Source organism: Priapulus caudatus, unplaced genomic scaffold (genome assembly GCF_000485595.1).
Source record: "Priapulus caudatus unplaced genomic scaffold, Priapulus_caudatus-5.0.1 Scaffold383, whole genome shotgun sequence".
NCBI lineage: Eukaryota > Metazoa > Priapulida > Priapulimorpha > Priapulimorphida > Priapulidae > Priapulus > Priapulus caudatus.
In genome coordinates this window covers 92307-104040 of record NW_014577444.1, presented here as the reverse complement: position 1 = coordinate 104040, position 11734 = coordinate 92307, and the positions used below count along the sequence as shown (strand labels likewise).

Sequence of the window (11734 nt, the reverse complement as noted above, 5' to 3'; positions counted from 1 at the left end):
CGTGCGGGATATTGGACAGCGATTATCTACCATAGTGTTTTGGAGCAGGAGATCTTCCCCTCGTCGTCCAGAGATGTCCTTCTGCAGAACTCCATGGGACTGCCACTGCAGCCGGTGGACAAGGCGTCCGCAGCGGCTATTTCCGCCCAGATGGAGATGGCCTTTTCTATTATCGGTGCTTCTCATCGTATTTCCCTTTCTTCTTTGTGAAACATCTTCGTTGCTTGCATTATCATCACATTCCAGCGAGCAGGAGCAAAAGGAGTTGATGGGAGGAGGAGCGGATATAGACGCCAGTGAGTCGGGGCAAAGGACGAGTTTTACAGAATGGAAACGAGCGATGAGCGGCGAGAAAGCGAGATAACCCTTGTTCACCGTGTGGTTAGCGTGTATGGGCTTACGGACTAACGGTGTAGAGGTGCGATTGCGTATGTGCGGAGGGGGGGGGGGGGGGGGGGGGGGCGGGGCGGGGTGGGGGGGGGCGGGGGGGGGGGGGGCGCGGGGGGGGGGGGGGGGGGGGGGGGGGGGGGGGGGGGGGGGGTGGTGGGGGGGGGGGGGCGGGGGGGGGGGGGGGGGGGGGGCTGGCGTGATAACTCCGCAAATAGCTAGGCACGTATACATAAACTTACCCCTATTCTCATTCTTAACCAGTGACTTATTTGTAGACCCAAAGCTGATGAGCTACGGTGTTGCTCCTCTTTCACTGCCTTACTTGCAAGCTAGATACTTCTTGTCTCGCTTGGCACCTTAGCAGGACCTACATCTAACCTTGCCACTCGTGGGAGACTAAACTGGGAAAGTTTATTAAAATACATCCTTGCCAGGAAACCCGAAGCCCCTCATATGACGTTCACTACCATGCTTAGCCAGAACTAACTACATCTATCTTGCCACTGAGAGACCAAACATGTGAAGTTGTTTACGTGCATGCCATACCCCGGTTACACCCAAACCCTAGCTGTAACGACACTATTGAAGCAGAGCCCGTTGGCATGCCGCCTCAACGTCTCCGTATAAAGATGATGTGGACCGAAGCGGGTGTCATCCGGCTGCCTGCCCGCGCACACGCATTCACACACACACACATACACACACAGCAGCACACACAAGCACACAATAACCAAACAACAACAACACAACACGCGCTCCACTTGCCCGTACCTTGCTAGAATGCAGTGTATAGGACTGTCGCACCATCTAACGCAAAGCCGCTGGGCTCGGCTACATGCCGCAGACAATGAGCTCGTCTCCGCTACCGCCATCTTGGAAGCTGGTCGTCTTCTCGCCGTCTTCGAGTGTTCATCATGGCCGTTCTTCATCCTCAATCTCAACACAATCATTCTTATGCATGAAGGTAGGCGTGGAAAGGCAGAAATCGAAGCGCTTAGGCGTGGAGATAGATAGAGAAATTACGCAATGCCGGTGTTAGATAACTCAAACGATGCTTGGAAACGCTGTCGTCTCTAGCGAGGCTAAACGTTAATGAGGGGTCAAAAGTTACCTTGGTTCCTTTAAGCGCTGTTGCAAATGTAGCTTGGGAAAAAAAGCCGTCGCGGCTTGTCAATTAAATGCAAGAAGCCAGTATAGTGTCAGCCGATTTGTTAAAGCTTGTTTGTTATTTACAAAGACGTGGTTGTTCACGCCAGATTGCCACTTCGTATGTACTCGCTGTGATGTTTTCGCATTTACACGCGGTGGGTTTGCACTGTAATTTGTCCGTACACTATAACACTTGCTATTAGGCTAATGAGGCCAGACCCCCCCAAATTGACCCGGTTCGTACCATACAGATGGAGTAATTGCTCATTGCTTGGCATTTTAGCAAAGATATAGATCCCCTAGATTATGAAAAAAAATGTGATAGCAGTGTATAACCTCTCGCGGCCCATCTCTGTGTTATCACTCGAAAATTAGCTATTTATCCCCTCTTCGGCTTGCCAAATTATGTTGATATTTGGTAATATTGAAATAAATATTTTTGTAAGGATACGTAGTGCCAATATTGCCACTACTGGATGCCAACTAATATAGTAATTAGCCAATATAAAATCATTTGTGGCGGTATTTGTCAAATTTTGATATTAATGACCAAAAATTATGTTGACTTTAGTGAAAAGTGGGCAGAAATCGCTTTGACTTCAAAAATTTCACATTGCACGTTTTCTGTCAATAATTCAAAATGGAAAACTCCAGAGTAACATATTACCCATCAAAAACTTCACAAGGACCACTTGCATTGAATATATCATTACTTTGTAATATGGTGGTTGGTTTGTGGCACATATGCTTGGCAAAGTTCAACCATACCCCTAATTTTTATGATATTTGCGAACAAACTTTAGATTTTGAACATTTATAGGTTTTAGGTATTAATTTTTGGTATTAGTGTATCCCATGGTAGGTATGTACATCAGCGTTACATTTTATATTTCCACCAATACATGCAAAATTGCCTCCACACTAGGCCTTTATCATAATTATGTTATCATTAAATGATTCTCCCCGATAAATACGCCTTCGCTTATATTATACATTGTTATTATACCCAGATCAATTTTAACACGCTTTGTTATATTATACATGTTATTACCCAGTTATTTTTAACACCACAATTGACACAGATTACAGCATTGAATTAAACACATACTAAGCTAATGTTACGTCTGAAAAACATCACGGAAAGTGTCCTTTTAGGATGCACGCATATTTTGCTCATACGAATCCGTATTCTTGCTCCTCGTCAGATGAATCATCTTCCGGTCCAAGGCTGATCGTTTCGTCTGACCGTCAGGACAATGGCTGCATTGTCCGCAGAGCAGCCAAGTTATAACACCATTGTCTGTACATTCCAGTCCACTGGACCAATGCCAGACACAATTTTGGTAGCTTGCCCAGCTCTTGGAACAATCTACAGTGCCAACAAATCAGAAGAGCCTGAGGGCTTGCTTGTTCCCACTCATCCAGGTCCACAGCCCAAAGTTGCTTTCATTCCTGATTCATCCCATTTTCCCATCCCCTTTCCAACTGCGGTCTGGGCGTCATGGGTGCCTCTGAAAGCCTTCCGTTTCAAATTGGCTGCCTGGTAAATTGGCTCGCTGTACGTGTTTTCTGCGAAGCAGTCATTGGCATGGATGGCAATTCGGTGGCTCTCCAATTCTCCCCTTCTATCGCACCAGAATAGATTGGTATCAAATGGCTATTAATTCTTTGCTTACCAGACCTGGCATGCACTATAGGAGCGCATGTGATCATTCTCCAGCTTATCATAAGCCTCATTCGGCCAATTCCATTCTTGTCCCAACTCTGGTGAACGTTTCTTCCGACCTCTTTGCTAGACCTAAGCATTTTTAAGCGCTCCTATTTATCCTTTGCCTGCAAAGGTTGCTGACAGTGTTGCAACCTGTGTAAGCATGCATCCTATAAGTCCATGACAAGACATCTGCGCCCACTGAAAGCTGCCCAATTTTGGTAATGTAATGATTTGTTTCCGATCTTTAGCCTTGGCACATTTCGGGAACCAATGCTGATTGAATTTGAGTATGAAACGCCAACCCAATGACATGAATACTTCGGTGTCATCGGACGCTGATTACAACTGGCTGGATATCCAGGTCTGTGCAGCATGCAGCAGCGTGAAAGTAAGAGTCAACCATCTGCTTTCTCGTGCTGTACTTGAAGCTCAAGTCACCTCTCTTGGTGGTGCCTTCCGTGGTGATTTTGCTAAACAAACTTGTTTTTCCAGTGATGACAAATTAGCACCTTTCCATCTCAGACGCTTGGGTGTAATCTGCGTTTCTCCATTTCGCTCACCAGAAATGAAAATGAAGGCTAGACTTTATTCCAAACATGGGCAAAGACAGCTTCTCCATTGCTTACAATTTTGCACGCATGCTGTAATGTTCTTTGAAGGCTATCAGGGCCAAGCTTCCATCTCCTCTTGGCGAGCCTTTCACAGTTCTTGATGGTATGTATCTATTGTAGCGTGTCGAAAGACGATTTCGACTCCTGTCACTAGGTGCTGTCATCATTTCAGTGCCAATGACACAAAACAAAACTGGGAATTTTCCTCAAAAGTTGAGCTTGATCCCCTTCACCTTCTGCATTATGCTATATCCATCTATTATTGTTTGCCAGAATGATCAGGGAAGTTTGTTCAGCTGTGGCGGCATTCTTCTTGCTAGATAACTAGCAGAGCAGCCTTGTTGGTTTTACAGTAAAGACTTCTGGGCCTGTTGCCAGTGCCCATGGTAATAGCAGCAAGAGCGATGAATAGTTAAATCAAGTATTTGCAGATTTTCGTCTGCTTTGCCATCACAATTGATGCGCACCAAACAATGCTCTGTCACTCTGAAGCATCATCGACGGATCTGCCCCACTCATCTGGACTTTTCTTCTTGCATTAAATTGCTGATAAGGTTCTTCAGTTTGTTTCATTATTCATGCATCATGAATAGCGTTTGGTGCCGTGGGCCGTCTCGAGTCTCTCAGCTTTGAAGTCGTGTAGCATTTAACTCTCAATGTCTCTTGGCCATCTTCAAATCCTGAGCAGATAATCTTGAGGCCTTTTTTTTGCGGTCCGAGGATTACTGATAAGTTCGTGGGCTTCTTCAAATGGATTTACACAGCCTTTCAGCCAGATGTACGATTGTTCGAAAACAGCATCCTCAACCCTTTCCTCACACGTCGTCTTTGTGCAGATCAGCATTGATTGGAACATATTGATCCATCTTCATGTACCATCTTCCCTCATCTGAGCAAGAAAGGCACTACCTGTGTTCTGCCAGGTATGTCAATTAGTGCTTGACTGCTCCTGATTTTAGACTAAACCTATTGTTGTGCCTCCTGGAGTCTGATGCTGGTCCTTGCTTCACAGTGACTTCAGTCGTTTGGTTAACGAAAATGCGTCCAAATGTCATTGTGACAGGATAGCTTGAACAGAGAACAGAACCACTCAGAAAGCTGGTTACACAGCCTGGGATGATTGCTGCCAGATTGGTCTCTCAGCATAATACGACTGGCTAGGTACGTTAGCATAGTTAAATCCTGTCTGTATGGTGCCAAAACTCAGCGAGCATTCATGTTGCTGCGGTTAGCCAAAGAGATGCAAGACCCAATTTTCCTTTCTTGAGCCAGCCACGCAGCAGGCGCAAGCAAAGACGTTTTCACTATGCTCCACATAAGACATCAAAAGGCCTAAGAGTTTCTCCGTTTTTAATGCGAAGCATAGTCTCAAGAATTTCGTATCCCACGGTAGGCTGACTAACTCCGTGTATTTTGCGCGGTTTGCCAGAGAGCACTGTCCCAAATTTCTTGTTGTCACAAAATGGTTCTCTTCGACCAAATTCACTCACTCCGTCTTCTGACACAGGATGTTATGTCGCTTGTTGCTATTTCTTCTGGTTTGTTTTTTCTCAACCCATGGAGATGAATTGCCTTCCGATGCTCAGTCTCATGCAATGCTTCATTGGCCACACAACTGTGCACATACCTTCTCGCGTTGTTACATCTTTCCAGAAAAACACAACTGGCCCAGTTGCAGCCCATCTTGCTGAAATATCGAACAGAACCGGTGCAATGTGAATTGGAAGTCAAAGCGATTTCGGCCACTTTTTCAACTATAAATTTAACATATTTTTAGTCATATCAAAGCATGCTATTGCTGAAATATAATGTACCTGATGATTACATACCTACCATGGGATACTAAGCCTAATACAAAAAAATTAATACCTAAAACTAAAAATGCTTCAAAAATCTATGTTTTCGTTGCCCAAAAATATCAAAAATTAGGGGGCGTTATGTTGAAATTTTGGCCTAAGACTATGCTGCCACAAACAACCCACCATATTACAAAAGTAATGATATATTCATGCATTGTGGGTCCTTGTAAGTTTTTGATGGGTAAATATTGTTACTCTGGGAGTTTTCATTTGGTGAATTATGAACGCTGCAATGCTGAATTTTGAATGTTCAACGCGATTTCGGCCACCTTTTTCCACTAAATTTACATATTTTTTAGTCATTATATCCATAAACTTTTGAACAAAATAAACCCCACAAATGTTCTATATTTATATTACATAATTAGTTAGCACTCCAGTATGCACATTGATTGGCACTCTGTGGTTCCTTAAAAAAAATATTTATTCCAATTTGACAAAGACACATATTGCGCCCGATAGCAAAGAGGGCCAGGGTATAATACTATTTCGGTGGTGATAACACAGATGATTGGCGAGAGTTATACACTGCTTATCACATTTTCTTTCCCATATTCTAGGACATATATTCTTTGCTAAAAAATCTATCAAAGTGCAGCCTTACTACCATCTGTAATTGTACCGACCCAAACCCCCTCTGCGCTCATAGTCTCATATAATCCTGTTATTTTTCACAGCCCCGGTGAGGATTTTTCTTCCCACTTTATTAAATTTCAAAATAGTCGAATTCAAGTGTTACAGTCACGAGCATATCACATCTGAGAAGAGCACTTTACAACGCCCTGCTATTTCACATAACCTGCCTTTTGTATCACCAATGCCGGAATGGTTCGAGTCCATGATAAAGTTCAAAAGCAGCATCATTCTGCGACTGGTGCATATTTCTCCAGTCGCCGAAATGTCTTCTGTGAAGGACTGGCTGCGTGGGACAAAGATCCTTCTAGGCTAAATCTAATTGCAACTGTAGTAGTCTCGGAGAAGCACTGCATTGCATATTAGAGGGTGGAGTTGTGTGGTGGGGACGTCACGGCTTTAAATAAGTGGTGCCCGCGTGTGTGCATGCGTCTTATGTGCGCGTGTGTGTGTATTCTATGATGTGCTTGTGCGTGATAATATGTGCATTGCGTGTGCATTTGCCCGTGCGTGCTTGCTGTGTGGTGTGTCCGTGTGTGTGTGTGTGTGTGCGTCGCGTGCGTCCGTGCGTGCGTGCGTGCGTGCCGCCTTGCGTGCGTGCGTGCCTGCGTGGCGTGCGTGTTGTGCGTGCGTGCCTTTTACGTTGCAAGAACGAGTGTGTGCAGACATATCAATGCCATTGCATCCCTCGCGGAGAACAGGCTATTAACGCACGCATTGCTTCTCTTTTCGCGTTCGCACTAGTTCGCAAACCAACCCGACGATGTACGGTTGAAGTGCTAGCGCTAATTTGCAACATGGACTGCGTTCACACTGTCTGTTTACGGTCGAGATGTATCTCAAGATGATACTTTCGCATCCCAGGGTAAGGGCCACGTCGATGGCACGAATAGCAGTACGCTGCCAGGGTATAGACTATCAGCTTGTTTGACTGCATGTACGGCTAGCTGTCCATTCGCTAACGCGACAGGCCGTCGCTCTGAGCAGCCGGCAGGTGAGCCCCTCGTGCTGCCCTCGGTCGTACATCTAGTGCTGCGCGCGATTTTTTCGCGCATGCAAATGTTATGCATTATCTAGCGTGATACTTTCCTCACAAAAAATTCAGTAGGTGCTGCGTGCCGAACGGTCAAAGCAAAACACGTTCGCTACTAACAAAATATTTAACGAGATCTAGCCGCCAGTTGTTTTTTGGCGATAAAAATTCAACAGAGGGAGCCACCACCTCACCGTCGCCTTGCTCGCGCTGAGCAGACAAGCTGGTGTCAATGCTGCGCCAACGTCTGCCGCATGCAGTGGCCTTAGCGACGAGCGATGCGGTTGGTCATGTGTTCTCTATGCTCAGCGACTCACGTGACTGGTCACGAATGCCTTGCCTAGACTGAGAGCCACTGACCAACGGTCGCCGCCATTTTTACGCGGCCTCTGCCGTGACGCGCCGTTATCGGATTAACGTTGCTCTTTTCTTTTCTTTTCTGCCCGCCCCTGTCTGCTGGTGCTTTGGCCCACGTCACCTGCCAGCACAACGCATTCCCGACTCTTACATACCTGCCAAATGCTAAGACCTATATGGAATAGGGTGCCTTCACACTGTTGTTTCACCATCGAAGGTGTGCCCTGGAAGCTGGGGCGCTTCGGGATGCAAGGGCTCAGTCAGCAGACAACAATTTTGTTCGTCCATTGGGTAACTGGGATGCGGCGGCGCTAGTGGCCCTCTTCTCACCACAAAATACTACGTCCACTCTGAACCCACGTGCATGCTACTTTTAACATTTCCGGCGATGCAGACGCTGTTGCTAGCGTCCGTATCGCACTCAACGAGACGCGTGTAAAACTTTCGGGCACCTGCCGCTATAACGTACGCTTGATGTGGCTTAAGGTTAAGCGTTCGAATATTGATTTTAGGAACGTGAGTACAGAAATTTTCGTCTGTGGCAACAAATAAAAGCAAAAAGTGCGTGCACGCACGCACACACACGCACACGCACACGCACACGCACACACACACACACACACACACATATATATACCCCCCACACACACACATGTACACGTATGGCCCCGCAGCATTTCCGACCTTTAGCAGCATCTCTATGGTGAAGACGCCGGTGAAGACGTAATCGAGCAGGTTGAGAACGTGGTTGCGCTGCGAGTCCTCCTTGACGGGATCCTCGGCCGCCAGCGCGACGCTGCTCGCTAGAATCACCAGCATGATGAAGATGTCGAAGTAGCGAAGGTTGACGACGAAGTGGCACAGCCTCCGCACCCTGTAACCATAGCAACGGTCAAGCTTAGTAACGGCTAAAGTTGACGACGGATAGGCATCGCTATCCTCCGCATCCTGTAACCATAGCAACGGTCAGGCTTAGTAACAGGGAATGTTGACAATGGCTAGGTCTTACTAGCTTCCTTACCCTGTACCCGGTTACTTACCAGGTAATAACCGCAACCCTGACCATTGTTATCTACCGCTACCCGCAATAGCTTACATCGTTGACAAAGGTCAAGTTAACACTTTCCGCTCTCTATAACGTTAAACAACAGTCAACGTTGGGAAAATCGCGTGGGAGCGTGCGTGCATGTGTGGGCGCGCGTGTATAGGTGCCGCACGTTGATATGATGATAACAGTATATACTTACGGGTTGGTAGGAGACAGAATGAACAATGATGTGTACGGTAGCATTGGTTTCGGACCGAACGGCTGGATGGGATCGTCTGCGGACTTGTCCTTGCTTCCCATGCTCGCTGCATCGTCTGTAACAAGACACGTGTGTTTACTTTAGTAGCAGCAGCGAACAATTGTTCCATAATATTTGAGCGGTTTATTAGGCACTTGTTTATATAACGTTATTGTTTGTCTACAGCTGTTGATCGATATGTGTGATTATTTCAAAATTACCGACTCGACACGAAGGTGCAACCGCGTTTGTAGCGCGCCACCGCCACCAAACCATGCCATAGCTACGACATCTACTGATCCTTAATTACCTTCACCGTTAAACAGCCAATTAGCAATGCATAAAACAAAATGATTCAAAGAAGGGATATATATATATATATATATATATATATATATCTATAAGTACGGACTAATTCGGCTGAGCAACTTTATATATATATATATCACCGCACTTTTTGCTTTATTTGTTGCCAAGACGAAATTTCTTCACGTTCTAAAATCATATTTCGAAACGCTTAACCTTAACCACATCAACGTACGTTTAGCGCAGTGCCCGAAAGTTTTACGCGTCTAGTTGCGATACGGACGCCTAGCAACGCGTCTGCACGCGGAAATGTTAAAGGTGCACGCACTGGTTCCAGGAGTGACGTAGTATTTTGTGTGAGAAGAGGCCACTAGCGCCCCGCATCCCGTTACCATGACGACAAAATGTTGTCTCTGACTGACCTTGCATCCGAACGCCGCCAGCTTCAGGGCACACTCGATGGTGAACAACAGTGTGAAGGCCATATTCATATAGGTTAGCATTTGCAGGTATGTAAGGTCGGGATCGTTGTGCTGCAGTGGTGGCCAAGCACCAAGCAGACCGGGGCGGGGCAGAAAGAAAAGAAAGGCAACGTTAATCGAAACGGCGCTCACCAGGGCCGCGTAAAAATGGCGCGACCGTTGGTCAGTGCTCTCAGTCCAGCAGCATCGTGACCAGTCACTGAGTCGCTGAGCATAGAGAACAATGACCAACGCTCGGCTCGCTAGGCCCAACTGCACGGCAAGACGTTGGACCAGCATTGACCAGCTTGTCGCTCAGCGCGAAGGCGACGGTGGATGTGGCTCCCTCTGTTGAATTTTTATCCAAAAAACAACTGGCGCAGATTCGTTAAAATTTTTTTAGTACGAAGTGTTTTCGCTTGACGGTTTGCACGCAGCCTACTAGAATTTCGTTGTGAGGAAAAGTTGCACGCAGATAAGCATACATTTGCTGCGCGAAAATGCGCGCGCAGCACTAGAAGAGGGCACACAGAGGGGGCCACCTCCGCTCTCAGACGACCTGTCGCGTTAGCGAATGGACAGCTAGCCGTACATGCAGTCCAACGGCTGATAGTCTATACCCTGGCAGCGTACTCTTCGTGCCATCGACGTGGCCCTTACCCTGATGCCGAAAGCTATCATCTTGAGAATACACTCGACCGTAAACAGACAGGTGAACGTCATGTTCAAATAGCGCAGCACTTCACCGTACTCGTCGGGTTGGTTTGCGAACTGTGGGAACGCGAAAAAGAGAAAGCATGCGTGCGGTTAATAGCCTGTCTCCGAGGGAGCATGGCATTGATATGTCTGCACACACTCGTCTTCACGTAAAGGCACGCACGCACACACGCACGCACGCACGCACGCACGCACGCAAGCAGGCACGCACGCACGCACGCACGCACGCACACACAGCACACACACACAGCACACACACGCACCGGACACAAGCTACGCGAACGACAGACATGGCACACGCCAATGCAACATTTATACAACGCACAGCAGCACATACATCTAAAATACACACAACAGCGCACACGCATTGCGACACACGGGCACACTTATTTACGTACGTCCCACGCACACAACTCCTAACCTCTAAATATCAATGCCAGTGCTCTCTCAGAGACTACTATTCAATTACGATTTGCCTAGAAGATCTTTCCACCCAGTCCGTTCACTGGAAGCATTGCGACTGGAGAAATATCCACCAGTGTTCGCAAATGAACCCATCGGACGTGGCCTTGCCGTTAGATGACGTTTATATCACTGACTCGAACCATTCGGCATTGTGACAAAGGCAAGTTGAATGTGTGGAGGCGAATAGCCAGCGTTTGTAAAGTTGCCACTTCGTCAGATGTGACTATGCTGCTGACGTAACATACTTAATTTCGACTTTTTGAAATTTAAGTCCTGCGGAAGAAGAAATACTCACCAGCCTGTGAATATATGACAGCGCTCTATTATAAGTGTAAGTGATTATTACAAGTGTAAGTGTAATGTAAGTGGTAAGTGACATATATACAAGTGATATAGTGTACGCGAACAGAATTCAAGTGCTAAACACGCGTAGCTGGAGTAGAATGACGAAAACCATCCACAGAAGTGACGACCGGTGGCAGTCTGGGCGGCCTGGAACAAGCCCGTTCTTTTTAAATACGACAGAACAAGCTATATACAATCCAACTATACTGACTGTTTGCATTTAACTGACAACGCGGACGGGACTTTATTACACGGCACATTTGCAACAGCGCTTACAAGAACAAGTAACTTCTGACCCCATTATCACGTTTCAAGCTCTCGCTAGAGGACGGCACGTTATCCAGCATTCGGTTATGAGCTTATCTACACCGCAATTGCGTATTTCTGCGTATCCATCACGCTAGCGCTTCG

General features: G+C 46.7%; 1 protein-coding gene across 1 annotated transcript in view; it reads right to left on the bottom strand.

Annotated features, from left to right (window-relative positions):
- The window catches only part of LOC106809770 (voltage-dependent calcium channel type A subunit alpha-1-like), a 59675-nt gene that overhangs the window by 43807 nt on the left and 4134 nt on the right, over positions 1 to 11734 (bottom strand). The window contains exons 2-3 of the mRNA XM_014812970.1: positions 8991 to 9105; positions 8428 to 8617 (exon numbers count right to left, since the gene is read on the bottom strand). Coding sequence (XP_014668456.1) covers positions 8428 to 8617; positions 8991 to 9091 — 291 coding nt within the window. The 5' untranslated portion in view covers positions 9092 to 9105. The remainder of the gene's footprint in view (positions 1 to 8427; positions 8618 to 8990; positions 9106 to 11734) is intronic.